The sequence below is a fragment of the Ovis aries genome, chromosome 21, assembly GCF_016772045.2.
Source record: "Ovis aries strain OAR_USU_Benz2616 breed Rambouillet chromosome 21, ARS-UI_Ramb_v3.0, whole genome shotgun sequence".
In the NCBI taxonomy this organism is placed as follows: Eukaryota; Metazoa; Chordata; class Mammalia; order Artiodactyla; family Bovidae; genus Ovis; species Ovis aries.
Window position 1 is genome coordinate 7,876,531 of NC_056074.1, and position 20,382 is coordinate 7,896,912.

The following is a 20,382-nucleotide window of genomic DNA, read 5'->3' on the forward strand; positions in this document are numbered from 1 at the left end:
CTCTTGCCTGGAAAATCCCATGGGTGGAGGAGCCTGGTAGGCTGCAGTCCATGGGGTCGCTAAGAGTTGGACACAACTGAGCAACTTCACTTTGACTTCATTTTCATGCATTGGAGAAGGAAATGGCAACCCACTCCAGTGTTCTTGCCTGGAGAATCCCAGGGAAGACGGAGCCTGGTGGGCTGCCATCTCTGGGGTCGCACAGAGTCGGACACGACTGAAGCGACTTAGCAGCAGCAGCAGCATGCAGAGTCACAATTTAAAATACAGTTCTTGTTCTGAGTGACATCCAAAAAAGTTGGAAAGACATTGTTGTTTTAAGTAATTCCCACAATCCTACCTATGAGGTCCATATAACAATTTATACTTTTTAATAATGAAAAAGCTGAGGTATACAGAAGTTGTATAATTTGTCCAAAGTCAAATTGCTCATATGACAAGAATAGCCTCTGTTTATCTCATGAACTCCAAATAAATGATATCTGTATTTCCCTATGTGAACGTCTTAAAAGCAAGTCAATCTCAGTGTTTACAAAACTTGTATGCAATTTCCACACGTTTTCTAATATGCTCACTTTTCAGTGTTTTGCTCTTCCTCCTGTTCTAGATAAATTTACTCTTCATCAGGTCATGACCATAACCTTCAACGACACCCTCACCATTCTCTCCTGAATAATTGCCTTGTTGTCCTCCCATTATCTGGTACTGCTGCTGCTGCTGCTGCTGCTAAGTCACTTCAGTCGTGTCCGACTCTGTGCGACCCCATAGACGGCAGCCCACGAGGCTCCCCCATCCCTGAGATTCTCTAGGCAAGAACACTGGAGAGAGTTGCCATTTCCTTCTCCAATGCATGAAAGTGAAAAGTGAAAGTGAAGTCACTCAGTTGTGTCTGAGCAGCCTACCAGGCTCCTCCGTCCATGGGATTTTCCAGGCGCCAGTGCCTTCTCCATTATCTGGTACTATATCCCCTCAAAACCTCAATTCACTCTCACTCAGCATTGCTGCAACCGATCTCCTTGAAATAAAAATCTAATTATTTAAGACAAGCTCCCCCAGAGCTGAAAGAAACTCTTAAACTCCAAATGCCATATATGATTTTCTAGATTGGATTTTTGTGTCATTTTAGATAATAATTTAAAAATACAGAAACTTCCTGATATTTAAAGGGTTTTTCAAAAATCAGTAAATGGCTGAAAGACCCAGGTCAAAAGTTTTTACTAGTTTTTATTTCAAAAATATTAAGTTTATGTAAACGGATTCAAAGACAATCAGAAACATCTTTTACTCGAGAACTGTAGGGTGTCCAATCAATAAATAGTGTCTTTTTCTTAAAAAAAAAAAATCTACATCCATACGTTGAGACTAATGAAATATTATAGTTTATTAATGTTGGCCTTCACAAAATAGTGCAAATTCATGGACTAGCAGTCATCAAAACTTCCTAAATATGTATAAAACACAACCACAATAAACTTTAATTTGCACTGGCTTTTAACTAAAAATCCAATGTTTATAGCAGATTAACATACGTCTGCTGTGAATCAGTCATATATGGTCTGTGAATTATCTGCTATGACAACAAGTCTGAGCTGTTCAATCTACGTGTTTAAACAAATTGCTGGACTTGTTGTTGCCTTTGCATAGGCAGGCGGAAAGAATTTCTAGCTAGGAACTCACTAAGATGGGACCCAAGTTGCCATAATATGCTTTACGATACTATTTTAAATTAAAGAAAAATGAAACTGGATTACTTCATTTTTAAAAAAGACTAATGTTCTTTATACACAGATCACTAATGTTGACAATAAAACAGGCAAAATAACGTTTAACAGTTGTGAGCAGGATTAAGCATAATAGTTTTGTTGCAGTGTCTGTGTTATTGTTGATTTTCTCCTTTGTTTCTTAGTTAAAACAAGAAAGAGCAAGTGGTTCAAAAGAAACTATTTTCTCCACATTGACTGTTGGGAAGATCCTAAGCAAGCCTGAATCAATAATTATGATAAACCCTTTTACTTGAAAAAAAAAAAAAAAACCTTACATTTCTTTACCCATAAATACACTCTTGGAAGTAAAGAAATACCCTAAAGAGATGCATTTGACAAAACAGTCTATCAAGTTTTCAAGTATGACTTCTGCTTGGTCTGAATTGATAGTGACAGACATGCTCTCAGGCAAAGTTATGACAATAACATACAAAATTATATAATGCTTAAACAAAAAAGGCACAATTGTTATGAATAATGCCCACTGGAACTGTACAGAGAGGCTTTTTCTTTCAAAACACTCTTCAAAATATTGTACCCCAATTCATATCAACAGACAGCTGGATGGCCAACTGGCTAAGAACTGGAACAAGACTAGAACTTTTTCTTCACATACTACTACCTTCCCTCCACCCACACCTGTGAAGTGCTCCCAGAATTTCATTCGAATGTAAGCTTTATTTCTAGGGTACCAATTAAAAATCAAGATCACCATGTATGATGGGGTTTTTAAAATGTCTTTAATATTAACTTCTCATTTTGGTATTAAATCCTTATTTAAATGCTTCCTTCTCTGCAATCACCCTCTGTGTTTTTTCATTCTTCTAATTTTATTGAGGCTTTCAATGGCTAAGTCAAAGGTCTTTCTTGGTAAAGGTTGCATTGCGCTTGAAAATATGTGGGTTATTTTCAAATACTTTTCGATAATGATTTCTAACATAATTTCACAGTGAAAAGAGAACAGACTCTGTATGACTTCAATACCTTTAGACCATGAAATTTTCATACCTTGTTTTATGTCCCTGGATATGTTCCAGTGTCTCCTAGTTTATAGTCTATGGGAACTTGAATAGAATTTGTAGCCTACTGTTGTGTGAAAACTGTATAAATCTTAATTATGTTGAATTGATTCAGTGTTTTTCAGGCCTACTATATCCTTTGACCTTTCTGTATATTCATTCTATTAATTTTTGAGAGTTTGATATTGAAACTCCAACTAAAAATCTTAATTTATCTACTTAAAAAAATAACTGTAATAAATAGTGGAACTGTATGTAACTGCTCTGTATTTTCCAAGTTTCCTGTAAATATGATATCACACTTTCATAATTTAAAAAATAAAAAAGATAAAAAGAGACCATGTATGGGATAATGTGAAAAGACCTATACCTATAAAATAACTAAGAGCTATGCAAAAGTAAGATATTTTCACTACATATTTTAATAACCATGGTTTCAATACTATGAACATTCTGTTGTTTTTTAAGTAAATTCACTTTATAACTATCACATCCTATGTCACTTTAAGGAAATACTTATGGAACTACTTCCTAAGTCCTTTCTTTAAAAAAAACATAAAATTGGCAAATTTTCTCTGTATTGAAACGGGGTCTCATTTCCCTTTTTCCCATTTATGGGTTAGGATAAAAACACAAGTTGATTCATTTCTAACACAAAATGTTTCCCTTATCCTCTTCTTAGTAAAGGTTACCATAAATGGAATCATAGGGACAATATTATTTGATATTTACTGATCTAATTTTATGCAATTAGAATTAAAGTAATTATTAATAAATGGAATAAATAAGTCCTAAGATATCTGTATTTATAATAAAGCTGAATTTCAAAAACAAAATATTCTAATACAATTGGACTTGCTAACTACTAGCTTGTTTGTGCATTCCAAACACATGCTAGAGTTCAGACAAACATATAACACTGTTTTCTTTGGTTGCAGTACATTATAAATGGTTTTATTTTACCATTAACCAAACCTCTTTTGTTGAGTTATTCAAACTAACTTCTGCCAAGAACACTAGGAATTTGGTGATAGTGCTCCTTTTTGGAGAAAAACAACCCCTTTCCTCAGAAAATGGAAAATGTTTATCTTGGCACTAAAACCTTGTATTGAGCCTTCTGGAAAGTATTTTAAATTGTTGTTTTTAACCTAGACTTTGCGACTGAAACAGGAAAAGGTTTCGTAGCTCTGCACCAAAATACGTATTTATAGGGTTGATTTTCCTTCTACACCAAAAATACTAGTTTGATGGCAGCAGTTTTCAAAGTACAATATCCTAAGACCCTGACTAACATTGGGCACTATCACTATATTCAACACAATTGTTTTTTCAAACCTCAAAAACTTCTGATGACTAAGAAATGCTAAATGTTGATCAAACACGCTGTCTTACAGTGCCATATTGGGAAGGACTGTTTCACTTAACAACCTGCGTTTGGTAGGAATTCTCACACACAAAAAAAAACTTTACTTGACATTGTACTTTCCTCCTATGCATGCGAAGAAAAGATATGTTTCTAAGTTTTTATCTTTTTTGTACATCTCTCCCACTAGGTATCTTCAGATTAGACAGAGGATAAAGATAAACTACATGAACTTGTAATACTGTCCGGATAATGCAACTGAATACATTTAAGGTTTTAGAAACTGACAAAATGAAAGTCATTGTTCTCAACTCCCATACCACACTCCTAATTACCAAAATATAAGAAAGCGACCACAGGAGTTGTAAAGTATATATGAAAGTATGTTAAAAACAGTAGGCCATATGATTCCACAAGTGCCCCCAGGTAGCTGCAATGATTTCTCAATCACTAATAGCCGACATAAAATACCATGCACTCCATTATGAATAAGTCCTCTCCACCTTAAAAACTTCATCCATTTTTTCCTTCTAATAGCCTGTCCGTCCTTTACATGAAAAATTAAAATAACATCATTTTATATTTGCACATACCATTTTTTATAATGTCAAAGGAAGTTAAAATTATATCACCATTCTTCAGTTAAGTTCAGTCACTCAGTCCTGTCCAACTCTGTGACCCCATGAATTGCAGCACACCAGGCCTCCATGTCCACCACCAACTCCCAGAGTTCACTCAAACTCACATCTGTTGAGTCTATGATGCCATCCAGCCATCTCATCCTCCGTCGTCCCCTTTTCCTCCTGCCCCCAATCCCTCCCAGCATCAGAGTCTTTTCCAATGAGTCAACTCTTCTCATGAGGTGGCCGAAGTACTGGAGTTTCAGCTTCAGCATCAGTCCTTCCAAAGAAATCCCAGGACCAATCTCCTTTAGGATGGACTGTTTGGATCTCCTTGCAGTTCAAGGGACTCTCAAGAGTCTTCTCCAACACCACAGTTCAAAAGCATCAATTCTTCGGTGCTCAGCTTTCTTCACAGTCCAACTCTCACATCCATACATGACCACTGGAAAAACCACAGCCTTGACTAGACGGACCTTTGTTGGCAAAGTAATGTCTCTACTTTTGAATATGCTATCTAGGTTGGTCATAACTTTTCTTCCAAGGAGTAAGCATCTTTTCATTTCATGGCTGCAATCACCATCTGCAGTGATTTTGGAGCCCAAAAAATAAAGTCAGCCACTGTTTCTACTGTTTCCCCATCTATTTCACATGAAGTGATGGGACCAGATGCCATGATCTTCGTTTTCTGAATGTTGAGCTTTAAGCCAACTTTTTCACTCTCCTCTTTCACTTTCATCAAAAGGCTTTTTAGTTCCTCTTCACTTTCTGCCATAAGAGTGGTGTCATCTGCTTATCAAATATATATTAGAATGTTCTAACAGGACATTAGTTGTTTAAACATTCTGCTATGGTTGACTGTCTTATTTAGGTTAAACAAAAAAGATATCTATCAAATACATCTCACTAAAATCCATAACTGTCTTTGTCAATCACTGTGAATTTTAATTTTAAAAGACTTGTACTTTCTGCTGTGATTGAATTCTGCCTATACCATGAAAAATTAAGAAAGAAGTCTATTCAGATGAGTGTAATAAGACTGAAACAAACAGGAATTACTAGCATTACTTCAAATGAAAGAGTGGACTCTTCCTAATCAAAAATCTTACTCCCATACTGTTGTGTTTATGCAACAATGACAGACACCATATTTATTGGCATTACAATTTTCAGCCATTCTAACACTCCCCCACACTCCTGAGAGTCTCAGTGCCAATGAAAAATACAACTCTGACATCACAAACTAACTTAATGTTTTACAGAAGGTGATTAGTGTGCTAGGTTACCTTTGCAAAAGACTTAGATTAAGCCCTACCATCACTTTTCTCTCATTTAAATTTGAAATGTTGATTGTTTTATAAACAGAGTGATGAATATCTAAACTGAGGGCCAAAAAAGCAAAAATTCACTTATAAAGATCTGAGGACTATTAATTTATATATTCAGCTTTCCAAGATGAACTTATAAGCATAATGTGAAAAAAAATCACATCTTCCTTCCCTCTCTTTCTCTTCACTAAGAAGCAGTGACTTATCTCTGAGCACTCCAGAAAACAAAACAAATCCAACAAAAAATCATGTCATTTGTGGGGAATAATAATTTAGAAAACACATTAGTTATACAGCTGATTTTAAAGTTACTGAGGAAGAATTTTTTTCTATTAAAGTAAATAGATAGGACATACCTGAAAAAGAACATGTACATGGCAGCTGTGATGCAGAACAGAAGGACCTATAAAAAGGAGATAACACATTACTTGCAAGAGAACACTGACATCATCATTTGTGTGTCTTATCAAACCAAAATGCCCACTATTAAACCTTATACCTGAAGCAATGAAAAGGTGTACAAAACCAGTCATATACATATCACATTCCCTGTCTCTCAAAAAGTTATATCAAGGCATAAATGAGTCTGTATATTTACACATATACAAATAAATAAAACTACATACATTATACAATTTATGTGTGTATATATATACATATTTAGACGTATAACACTATATATACATGTGTGCATGTATATCGATTCACTAGAGGGTTCAGATCAGTTCAGTTCAGTCGCTCAGTCGTGTCCGACTCCTTGCGACCCCATGAATCACAGCACGCCAGGCCTCCCTATCCATCACCAACTCCCAGAGTTCAATCAAACTCATGTCCATTGAGTCGGTGATGCCATCCAGCCATATCATCCTCTGTCGTCCCCTTCTCCTCCTGCCACTAATCCCTCCCAGCATCAGAGTCTTTTCCAATGAGTCAACTCTTCTCATGAGGTGGCCAGAGTACTGGAGTTTCAGCTTTAGCATCAGTCCTTCCAATGAACACCCAGGACTGATCTCCTTTAGGATGGACTGGTTGGATCTCCCTGCAGTCCAGGGGACTCTCAAGAGTCTTCAACACCACACTTCAAAAGCATCAATTCTTTGGGGCTCAGCTTTCTTCACAGTCCAACTCTCACATCCATACATGACTACTGGAAAACCATAGCCTTGACTAGATGGACCTTTGTTGGCAAAGTAATGTCTCTGCTTTTGAATATGCTATCTAGGTTGGTCATAACTTTCCTTCCAAGGAGTAAGCGTCTTTTAATTTCATGGCTGCAGTCACCATCTGCAGTGATTTTGGAGCCCAAAAAAATTAAGTCAGCCACTGTTTCCACTGTTTCCCCACCTATTTCCCATGAAGTGATAGGACCAGTAGAGGGTAACAGGGTTCAAAAAAGAACAGCCAATTGTTAAAATTATATCTAAGAATTCCTGAAGAAGCAATTAACTCAAGAACAAAGACAATGGCTTTTATATAGTGAAGTCAGGAGAAAAATCATAAAGCTTAATAACTATTATTTCAAGATAACCAGATTTGAAAATATAAAACACAGCCCAATTGACAACCAATTATAATCAATAAGAAAGGCCCCTAAAAATATAATCCTCCTGTATGGGATATAGACTCCCTATTTTTAAAAAAAAATCCTCTAAAAGCAAGCATCAAAACATATAGGAAATCTGGATTAAAAACACTCCCTTAAAACACATCACACTAAACACAATATACTAAGACGTATATGAAAAGAATCCAAACCCAAATCCTGACCAAAAGCTTAGTTATGCCAAGGAAGTAGATCTCCATAAAACTGTTTTAAATCAATAAAACAGATGTTGCAAAATGTGTTCCAATGTCAACAATAACAGCGTGAATTAAACACAAAAATTAATATCCTCATATCACAGACAAATGACAAGTGAACAGTCATCAACTATTGTTAAAGACTGATCACAAGGAACCACAAAAGCAGTTTTACAAAATAGTGTTCAGCTATTACCAACACAAATTCCAGCTGACCTAAGGAAAATGTAAAAATTTTGCTATTACAAATCAAGCTTGATAGATTTGCCACCTTGGCTTAAGATACGCATTATAAACACAAACTGAGTCACTTAGAGATATATAAGCCTACCAACCCAAAAGAGGATGGGCATCATGCCCTCTGATTTCAAACCATATTTCAAAGCTATAGTAGTTAAAATGGTATGGTATTGGCATAAAAAGAGAACAGAGAATGATACAGAATAAAAGGGCCCAGAAATAAACCCATGCATACATGGTTGATTGGTTTATGATAAAGGAGCCAAGAATACACAATGGGAATACAACAGTCTCTTCAATAAATGGTATTGCAAAAATAGCACAGACACAGGTAACAGAATGAAGCCAGACCACTGTCTTACATCACACACAAAATTAACTTAAAATAGATTACATATTTGAATGTAAGGCCTGAAACCATAAAACTCCCAGAAAACATAGTTGGCAAGCTCCTATACATAGGTCATGGTGATTTTTAAAAATCTGACACCAAAAGCAACAAAAGCAAAAATAAAGTGAGACAGTAAACTAAAAAGTTCAGAAAAACAAAGGTAACCATCAACAAAATGAAAAGGAAACCTACTGAATAGGAGAAAATAATTACAAATTACATAATTGATAAAGGACTAAAATCCAAAATATAAACAGAACTCCTACAACTCAATATCAAAAGAACAAATAATCCAATTTAAAAATGGTGAGAAGATTAAATTTTTCCAAAGAAGACAAATAAATGGCCTACAAATACATGAAAGTCTGCTCAACATTAGGGAAATGCAAATCAAAACCATAACACGATATCATCTAACACTTGTTAGAATGGCTATCATCCAAAAGACTAGAAATAACAAGTGGTGATGAGGATATTAAGAAAAGGGAACCCCTGTGTACTGTTGGTGGGAAGGCAAATTGGTGCAGTCACTATGGAAAACAGCATGGAAGCACCTCAAAAAAGTAAAAATAAAACGGCCATATGGTCCAGCAATTCCACGTCCAAGTATTCATCCAAAGAAAATGAAAACACTAACTGGAAACGACATACTTGAAGCACTATTAATAGCCAAGATATGGAAACAACCTAAGTGTCCATCAGTAGATGAGTGGAGGATTAAACCGTGGTGTACGCAGACACACACACGCACACACAGGTTGGGGGATACTATTCAGCCATAAGAAAGAATGAAATCTTGCCAACTGCAACAACATGGAAGGACCACGAGGACATCGAGCTTTAAGTGAAATAAGTCGGTCAGAGAAAGACAAACATCATATGATCTCTTCCGTGTGGAATGTGAAGGAGGAGGAGGAAGGGAGAAAGAAGAAGGAAGAAAGAGAAATCGAAATTTGAGCTCACAGATACTGAGAACAGATATGTTACAGGAGTGGTGGGAGAAATGGGGCAGCTACATTTTTTTTTTTTAGTTTAATTTTTTAAAAGGATGTGTGTGTTAATCACTTAGTCATGTCCGACTCTTTGTGACCCCATGGACTGTAGCCCTCCAGACTCCCCTGTCCATGGGATACTCCAGGCAAGAATACTGGAGTGCATTGCTATCTCCTTCTCCAGGGGATATTCCTGACCCAGGGATCAAATCCAGGTCCCTTGCACTGCAGGCTGATTCTTTACCATCTGAGCCAAAGGGAAGTCCATCCTTTTAAAAGGATGGGTATCGATTACTACAAAACAAACACTTTTATTAATTTTTTATAAAGTAATATATGAAATCTTTCATTATAAAGTATATCAAATCTAATAACCATGTACACACTCTTCTCTCCTATCTCCTTCTTTTCCTCTCCCAATCTCTCTTGTCTTTAAAAATACCTGATCCATGATGCATAAGGTTCATGTCACTGGTTTTGAAAATGTGACAAAGCATAAAGAATAATTTTCAGTTACTGCTTAATCAATTATAAATTCCAAGCGAGTTTGTTTACTGGCAATAATTTGCTAGCCAATGATCCACATCAAGAAGCTCAATTTTTATTTCCCTTTCCTTGAATCCCCTTGGGGCAATGCCAAGCTTTCCAGATGCGCAGTATTTCATTCTTTCCCTGCACAAGTCATTATCCCCTCACAAACTCCATTCATAAACCACTCCGGAAGCGTCACACAAGTCCTTCCTAGGTTCTCTATCTTCTCCAAAGAAAATTTCCAGAAGTCTCCCTCCAAATGTTTCTATGCTCCATCCTCAGATGCTAGACCTATCTGTGCTCAGATGAAACTAACAATTATCTTCACGAATAATACACTTGAAACTGGGAAAGAATATAATGTTTAAGAACTCAAGCTCTGGAATAAGGCAAATAAAGGTTTGAATCTAGTTCTGTGTGACTTTTGATGCTTTCCAATGAGGTGGAAGAACTTGGAGCCCTATTACACAGAGTGAAGTCAGTCAGAAAGAGAAAGAGAAAGATCATATATTGATGCATACATATGGAATTTAGAGAGATAGTACTGATGTCCTACTTGCAAGGTAGCAACGGAGATGCAGACATGATGTGTTTTTTATAATTTCCCCTAAAATCTTGGATCCCTTATTTGTAAAGTGAGTAGATCACCTCACTTTGAATTGTTGGGAAGATTAAATGAGAAAATACTTGCAGTGTCAGGGATTTAGCAGATTATTTTTATTTTGTTCTGTTATTCATGACAGTGATGTAGATATGAAAACCTCATCCAGAGACAGAGAAACCTGTAAAGGTTTTTAAAACCTTTGTTTAAAAGCAAGTAGGCTTCGCCTTTATGAAATCTTCTCAAATCACCAATATTTGAAGTTCACTTTTTTTTTTAATAGTTTTAAGACATGAAAATCTGTGCAAACAGGAGGAAACATGTAAGGGATATTATTAAAGTACAAGTGATCAACTTGTTGGAGAAATATTCCCACATACCATGCACCAGGCACTACTGTAGAACCTAAAACAGTATACAAAATGGACCAAGTCCTTGCCTTGTGGAACTCATCTTCTGGTAGGGCAAGAGAAGGTATCAAATTAGTATGTCAGACAGTATAGTATGTCAGACAGTAATGAATTTTGAAGCAAAGCAAAGTAGGATAAGGAGATAAAGGGGGGGTTTTACACAAAGCGGTCAAGGAAGCAAAGACTTGTTAGTAGAGACTCTGAGGAGATGAGGAATAAACAAGGGGACTCTATCAACAGAACCAATGGAAAATATTTTTGAATTTTATTGAGAAAGATGATCAGTATTATTTTTAAAGATGCTAAAGAAAGGACTTCATTGTTAGCAACATACAGTTTTCAAAGTTATTTTTTAATTAATTGTGCTAAATCTGTTCAACACTAACTTCAACAGACTGCTTTTCCAAATAAATGCAAATTGTAGTTGAATGAAGAATATAGTCTCTATGTTTCGAATTATAAAGGTAAAAGGTACTTTAGGTAATGTATTTTTTTTTCATAGTAGGAAACACAGATCCTTAAAAAGCCAGTAATACATCCATGCCTACCCTGTTGGTTGTATCTTGCATTTCCTCTATTAAACAAATATTAGTCAAGTGTTACTGTTTCCATTCTATACAGAAGATATTTAAAAATGATTCTAACCCTCAAAGATCTTACAGAACACTGCTCCATAGTTTAATTCTGCAGCTACTTTTCACATGTGTGGCTACTTAAAAATTTTTATAGACATATTGAGGTATAACTGACATTTAATGTGTACAAATTTGTAATTTCTGATATAGGTACACAGCTGTAAAATCAGAATTAAGATAATGAACATATCCTTCACATCCAGAATGGTTTTAACACATTCCTTCATTATCTCTGTAGTAAGACTCTGTGGTGATGTCACCCTTCTCACTCCCATCACTGGCAATTTGTATCTTCTTGTCTTTATTAGTCTATGAATTTATTAATTGTATTGATTTTTATATAAAAAAGAGCTTTTACTTAATCAATTTTCTTTTTCCATTTTCTATCTTGTTTACTTAAATTTAATTATTTATTCCTTTTTGTTTGGTTTGATTTTGTTTTCTTAGTTTCTTAAGGGTAGAAATTTAAGCCATTGGTTTAAATTTTTGCTTGTTTTTTCCCCCTATATAGATGTACGATGATATAAATTTCCTCCTAATATCTGATGTGCAAGTATCCTAATTTTATTTTTTTAATTTAAATTTATTTTTTTAATTGGAAGCTAATTACTTTACAATACTGTATTGGTTTTGCCATACATCAACATGAATCTGCCATGGTGTACACGTGTTCCCCATCCTGAACTCCCCTCCCGCCTCCCTCCCCATACCATCCCTCTGGGTTATCCCTATGCAAGAGTCCATTTTTGTTTCATTCAAAATACGTTCTAATATTTGCTTTTGCTCCCTTTTATGATCCATGGCTTAATTCACTTCAGTTCAGTTCAGTTGCTCAGTCGTGTCCGACTCTTTGTGACCCCATGGACTGCAGCACACCAGGCCTCCCTGTCCATCAGCAACTCCCGGAGTTTACTCAAATTCATGTCCATGACTTCATTAGAAGTGTGTTGTTTGATTTCCAAATACTTGGGGATTTTCAGCTATCTTTTTGTTGTTACTGACTTATTTATTCTATTAGGGTCAGAAAATACTTCATTGGACTTGATTATTCCTAGGTTTATCAAAACTTATTTGATGTCCCAGAATATGTTTTATATGTTTGGTAAATAATCTGTGTGCCTTTTAAAAGAATGTGAATTCAACTGTTGTTGGGCAAGAGTCAAGCTGCTTAACAGTGTTGTTCCAGTCTTATAAACCTTTATTGATTTATCTGTCTACTTGTTCAACAGTTATTGAGACAAAGTATCAAAATATCCTGCTGTAATTATGCAGGTGTCTCCATAATCTCTCCTCACAGTTCTATCAGTTTTTCCTTGGTGTATTCTGAAGCTCTGCTAGCAGGGACGAGACATTTAGAATTACGCTTACTTTACCATGATGAAATTACCTTCTTTATCTCTGGCATTCTTTGCTTTGAAATCTATTTCATCAGACAGTAATTCCAGCTTTCTTTTGGTTACCATTAGTCTTCCACTCTTTTAATTGATTTGGTCTTTATAGTCAATGCCTAGAGGCATCATATTGCTGTTTCTTGCTTTTTTATCCTGTCTGAAACCTCTACCTCTTCATTTGGCATATTTAGATTGTTTGCAATTAAGACGATTATTGGTAAGTTCAGAACTAAATCTGTCCTCTTGCTATTTTTTCTATAGTTTCTTTTTCATACTTTATTTATTTTCAGCCGCGCTGGGTCCTGGTGACTGCGGGTGCTATTCTCCACTTGGGGTACACAGGGGCCACTCTCCAGCTGCCGTGTGTGGGCCTCTCTTGTTGTGCAGCACAGGCTCTAGGCGCCCAGGCTTCAGCAGCTGCAGCTTGTGGGCTCACAGCTGCGGCTTCCAGGCTCTAGAGCACAGGCTCAGCTGCTCTGCAGGAGGTGGGATCCTCCCAGACCAGGGACTGAACCTGGCTCTCCTGTCTTGGCAGGAAGATTCTTTACCAGTGAGCTAGCAGAAAAGCCCTCAATAGTTCCTTATCTGTTTCTTTTTTCGTCCTCTGCCTTTTTTGAATCAACTCAGTTTTTTAAAAAGACTCCATCTTCCCTCCATTGTTGGCTTGTTTGTTTGTTTAAAGGCTTTATAGTAAACATCTTTAAATTGATACAGTCTCCATTCAAGTGATATTATACCACTTAACATATAAAATGGAATCCCTCAATAGTATACTTCTGTTTCTTCCCTGTCTCTAACATTTGTGCTATTACTGTCATCCATTATAGTTCTATATATTTTATAGAAAATATATTTTAAATATTTTTCTTAAAAATGTATGTCTAAAAAAGTTTTGACCTTTGTTTTTAAAGTTATTTTTTCTGGGTATCAGTTTCTAGGTGGATGGATCATTTTATTTCAGTAGTTGGCTCAATGAGTACTGCTTCAGTGTCTGCTTAGAATTTGATTAGGAGGTGTCTTAGAGTAGTCTTATTCATGCTTCTTTTACTAGGGCTTCATTAAATTTCTTTGATCTGTGTATTTATAGTTTTCATCAAATTAGAAAATTTTTAATCATAGTTACATGAAATATATTTTCTCCCTCTCCCTTTCCTCTTTGGGAACTCCAATTATTATACAGTAGGTCACCTAAAGTAGTTCCACAACTCAGTAATTTTCTATTTTGCAAAAAAAACCCAAAACACCCTTTATTCTCCATGATTCATTTTGGATCATTTCTGTTCTTATGTCTCCAAGTTCAATATTTTCTTCTGTAATGTATAATATGTTATTAATGCCACCCAGTAAATTTTACACATGTAATTATTATAGCATAATTAGAAATTTGATTTGATTTTTTCCATTTTCCATGTCTCTAACTCTTGTGAAACTTATACAGAATTCACTTATAACAATGCTTTCTAATGTCACTGCCTGCCAACTAACAGCTTTTGTCAGTTCTCATTAAGTATTAATTGATTATCTCCTCATTACAGGTCAACTCAACTGTTCTCGTTTCTTACTGCATGCCTGGTCATCCTGATTGGATATCACACATTCTGAATTTCACCTTGATGGATGTTGGATATTTCTGTATGCTCATAAATCTTGAGTTTTGTTCTTGGTCACAGTTATTTGGAAACAGTTAAATCCTTTAATGACTTGCTCTTAAGATATTTTAGGAGGGTGTGGGGTAGTGCTCAACTTAGGACTAATTATTCCTAATGGCTGAGATAAGACCCTTAACGTGTCCTCCACCCAGTGCGCCACATGAATCTTGAGATTTTCCAGGCTGGCTGATAGGAACAGACACTATGCCTACTGCTATTTGAATGCCAAGCACTCAATTAAGCACTTCTAATCCTTTCAGGTCATTCTTTCTTTGACCTGGGGTATCTTCCCCATGTACATACCCTAATCAATAACCAGCTGAATACCTTCCTCTCTTATCTTCAGTGGACTCCATCCAGCAGTGGATACCATAACAGACAAGCAGTTACAGACATATCCATAACTGCAGAAAGTTCTATTAGACCTGTCTGGCTAGTAAATGACATGTTCACTCTGCATTGTTGTAATGCTACCCTTAACATATTCTAACTGGCTGTAACGTGTGCATCTCCACACATCTATTTTTATACTTTACATTTTTACGTCTAAATTGACACACAAAATAATCATATCACAGTTTACTCATCTGTGGAAATAATACAATATTAACTATTACACAGATTGTAAGCGTTGAGTGAGATAACATACATAAAGCCGAACAGAATGACCAGTACATCAAAGATGCTCAAGGAATGGTAACTACTGACAAGAAATAATTCCTCGATAATTCCCTTCCATTTCACAATAATTGTACAATATACTTAAACAGGATAAGTGCTTTTGAAATTGCTATTATCACTTTGATTTTTTTTAATTCAAAAAATAATGAAGGGTGTAATACAACATGAATGAACCTCAAAAAAACTATTTAAGTGAAGGAAGCCAGTTACAAAAGACCACATGTTGCATGACACCATTTATCTGAAATTTCAGAATAGACAAATGTCCTTACAGCAAGTAGGACTATGGCTGTCTAGAGCTAGAGGAGTGAGGGCTGATGGAGTTTGTCCATGGTATATGGTTTCTTCAGGGGTCGATGAAAATATTCCAAAATTAGACCACATGGAGACACACACAGTTCTGTAAACATACTAAAAAACCCATGGAACTGACACTCTTATAGCATGTAATATATCTCAAAAACACTTAAAACTTTAAAAAAATTGACACGTATACTTGAGAGAAACAAAAACTCAAACTGAATGACAAAAATACAATGAACAGAAAGGTCCCTTATATTCTAGAGCTCCGGTATTCTGTCTGTATAGAACTGTGTAGGTGTGTCCGTGTATGTGTGTGTACATTTGTGCAAAGATACATGCCAAATAAAGACACTCTTTTATACTTTTTAAGTTCACACACATATACACAGAGGAATGCTAAGGTTTATTTAAATAGTCTGTGAATAAATAGATTGGAGGCAAAATATACTGAATACCAAAGTAAACTTTGTAAACTTGCACCCGTATCTCTGGAGGCAAATCCTTAGAATTGAATTCACTGTATCAAAGATAGGTGCATTTTTAATTCTGATATACTCTCATACCAATGGTATATCAAAGTAGCCATACCCTGACATGAACAATTTCCCTATAGCCACAAAACTGCGTTTTATCCTCGCAATGTGATGGATGAAAGAAACAATATATCATAGTTGCATTCTTTGTATGAATGAAATTGAGCCTCACAGGTTTATAAATCTTTTCATTTTTGGTCAGCTGATTTAACTACTTTTTCATACCCTTTGCCTATTTTTCAACTGTGGATCTTTTAGAAACAATTTTTATTTTTTGAAACTGAATATACCTATGTGAAAGCATAAATTAATTTCATTTTTTTCTATTTGCACCAAGAATAGAGGTGGTTAAATAAAACACTGTGTATTCGAAATTTCATAATGTACTAAACCAAAAGAATATTTAAGTCGAGTGCACAAATAACATGAGAGTAAAGTTCATTCAGCTGAAAAATACTGTTTTCTCTCGAATAACTTTTCAGGAAGTGATAGATTTACAATACATGGCTTCCTGTTAGAGAGCTTACAAAACTTGCAGGGAGAAACTGTACTATGGCTGTCTTCACTATGGCACGTAGGATTATACGAAAACTATCCCTCTCGATGCGCTAACAAAGAAACAATACCATGATATGTGAATACTTTATAAACCTAAAAATAGCCAGAAATACACAAAATGTGACTATGACCCAGTAAAGAAGGCTGTTTTTACCATTTAAGCCTCAAAATGGTTAAAACACATATCCTGAAGTCATTTAAAGTCTACTAGCGACCTAAACAGATGGTGCGTTTAACTACTTCCTCCCACAGAAATCTCCTGCTTTTCTTTAATCTCCTCAATGAAATGTTCCTTAGCCCTGCTCACTGCCTTTGCCCACTCCTGCCTGAGTGTGTCCAAAGATGCTCCTTGTTGCCTGGCCTTCATTGTTCACATCAAGCCTGTTTCCTCCCCATATTCACTGAGCCCCTTTCCTTCCATTACACAAACAAATACTGAAACCTCATCTCTGCTTTCTGGAAAAGAGCAATAAATTTCTCCTTGCCTCATGTGTACTTCATTCATATTTTAGCCATGCATCCACCCTCCCTCCCATTCAAAAAAAAAAAAGTGATCTGCTATTTATGCGTTACTAACACTTCGTGCCTGAGCAAGTCAAAAGGAGAGAGATACAGAGACGATCTGATAAGCTCGAGACTATCAAAAGACCTCATGATCGTCAAGAGAAACAGAATAGACAAGGAACCACTAGCCCCCTTTGCCTATATATTTACTACAGTGCTTGCTATACTGCCAGGGTATTAGGGCAGTAAAACCACATAATATTGATTCTTGTTGTCAAAGTCAGTCTAGTGGAAATGTAATCATATTAACAAATCAGCCCAATACAATATGCTAAGACAGAATATTTACATTTTACCCTACAAGAGGTGCTCACCAAAACATTTAATTATATTATTATTTTAATTATTCAATATATATTTAGACAAAGCTTTTTTGGTTGTCTGTATACCTTTACATCTCTAATGTAAGTTACTCAAAACACGAAGTGCCCAAAAGCAATCGCTATTCTGTGTAATTCCATACAAGGACAGATTCTTGATATTCCATATAAGGCTTCTGATAATAAATTTAATTTCTATGTATAGCAACCATCTTTCAAAAACTAAATACTACTCCCATTCATATACTTTGTAAAGGTGGAACTTAAGACTCTATAAGCATTTTTAATTTTCCTAAAAACAGAGACCATTACATAGCCACTTGGGGAAGCCATTCTTATAAGATCAATTTGCAATGTATATATTTTGCTCTGAACACAGAACAGATCATTATCACAGTACTAATATGCTTTTAAAAATGCATCGTCTTAAGTAGTGGGATTGTTAAATAGCTATGTATTACTTTATAATTTTTAAAAATCCTTATATAATTTGAATCACATAATACATAGTACATCTTTATAATCTGTCCCTTTGTTTTGGATTAGCAGTTTTGCTTATTGATTTTTTTTTTAAGTTTCCTTTCCTTGACATAACAAATACAGGAAAAGTACAAAGCACTTTGGAGCCTTTAGGGCCACAAATAGCAGACTACTAGTAGGAAAGAAGTCTGGGGTCTCCAGATTAAGAGTATAAACTCCATCAAATCACTTCGATTTTTTAAGCCTTAATTTTTCATCTTTAAGGAACAGGGCACTCAAAGCCGGTGTACTGGGACAACCCTGAGGGACGGGATGGGGAGGGAGGTGAGAGGGGGGTTCAGGATGGGGGACACATGTACACCCGTGGCTGATTCACATCAATGTATGGCAAAAGTAATTAGCCTTCAATGAAAATAAATTAATTTTTTTTAAAGAGACATTAGATTAATCTCATGGATCACAACTCCAAAATTCTATGATTCCACAAGTCAGCATTTTTCAGTGCACAACAAAATTATTTCAAAGCAAACTGTCAGTAATATATGATGAGCCAAACCTCAGAATATATGTATATACTAAGCAAAAGAGAGCATTTTCTCTGACTGAACTGAGGGTGGGAAATCACACTAGGTATGCCAGCTCTGCCCAGGCTCCTCCTTGCACTGCTCACCTTTCTTGATTTATACCTTCAAGGTCAGCAAACACAGTCTGGCAACATGTTAACCTTGACATTTTCCAGTTGTGGAAACAGTTATGTTAGATAGAGGCAAGGAAGTACAGACTGTATAATGTCCTGTCCTTTTATGGTAAATAGGTAAGCTGTATTTTGTCTTCCATAAAAGTGAAACAATTTACAGAATCTAACTATGGAACCAACTATAGAATATTTCCGTATGAAGTAACTAATACAACCTGAACATTATAATCCTTATTAGAACACAATTCTAATTTGGCTGGCAAATTAAAAAAAGAAAAAAGCTTTAAATTACAACCTACTATTTAAAGGATTACAGATAAATGTTTAGACATTTAAAAAAAAAAAAGACTTTAAAAGAAAATTCAATGGTCAAGTGAAAACCACTATGTGAATTCACTGTCTAAACAAAATACTTATTGAAAGCATATTCTCTAAATCGGTACTACAAAAATCAATTCAACATTATCATCAAACACCCACAGCACTTTATTTATATCCCTATTATTATCATATAAAGGAAATGCAGTTACTGAAAGCAAAGGTTGTCTGATGACATATTTAAAAGCTTAAAAGCTATCAAGATATTCAGCTGCTTCTTTTCTTTCCTATACCCATTTCTCTATTTTACAGTCAATTAGTTGGTTATTAAAAGTCATTAAAAAGGCAAATCAAAGCAAACAAAAAAGGAAATGTGAAAAGGAAGCATAAGGAGCCAAAAAGAAACCATAAGAGTGTTTACAGTTAAAGGTAAGTTATAAAAATAAATAAAAATGAACCAGAGAACAGAGAGAGGAAAGTAGAAAAGTAAATCAGACAATGGACTGCTACTGACTAGCAACGCCAGGCACTGTGCATTTTTCAGAATATTACCTCTAATCTTAATAATAGCTCTTCAAGGTAGGTGTTTGGTTTCCTGTTGTTGTTTTTGGGGGGTAGGAATTGGAGGATGATTGCTTTACAACATTGCATTGGTTTCTGCTTTACAACATGAGTCAGCCGTGGTCTGCATACATTCCCTCCCTCTTGAACCTCCCTCCTCATTCCCCCACCCCACCTCACCCCTCTAGGTTGTCACAGCACCAGAGCACCAGGCTGAGCTCCAAAGTAGGTTTTTAATCATTCCCATTTTATTTATTTTTTTAATTTTTTTTTTTTTAGTTTTTTTTTTTTAATTTTAAAATCTTTAATTCTTACATGCGTTCCCAAACATGAACCCCCCTCCCACCTCCCCTCCCCATAACATCTCTGTGGGTCATCCCCATGCACCAGCCCCAAGCATGCTGTATCCTGCGTCAGACATAGACTGGCGATTCAATTCTTACATGATAGTATACATGTTAGAATGCCATTCTCCCAAATCATCCCACCCTCTCCCTCTCCCTCTGAGTCCAAAAGTCCGTATTTTTTTTTTAATTTTTATTTTTACTTTATTTTACTTTACAATACTGTATTGGTTTTGCCATACATTGGCATGAATCCGCCACGGGTGTACATGAGTTCCCAATCCTGAACC

The 20,382-nt window shown here is 35.7% G+C and overlaps 1 protein-coding gene across 1 annotated transcript in view; it reads right to left on the minus strand.

Moving 5' to 3' along the window:
• TMEM135 (transmembrane protein 135) overlaps positions 1-20,382 on the minus strand; it is a 269,389-nt gene that overhangs the window by 72,539 nt on the left and 176,468 nt on the right. The window contains exon 6 of the mRNA XM_004019395.6: positions 6,450-6,496. Within this exon, the coding sequence (XP_004019444.1) occupies positions 6,450-6,496 (47 nt within the window). The remainder of the gene's footprint in view (positions 1-6,449; positions 6,497-20,382) is intronic.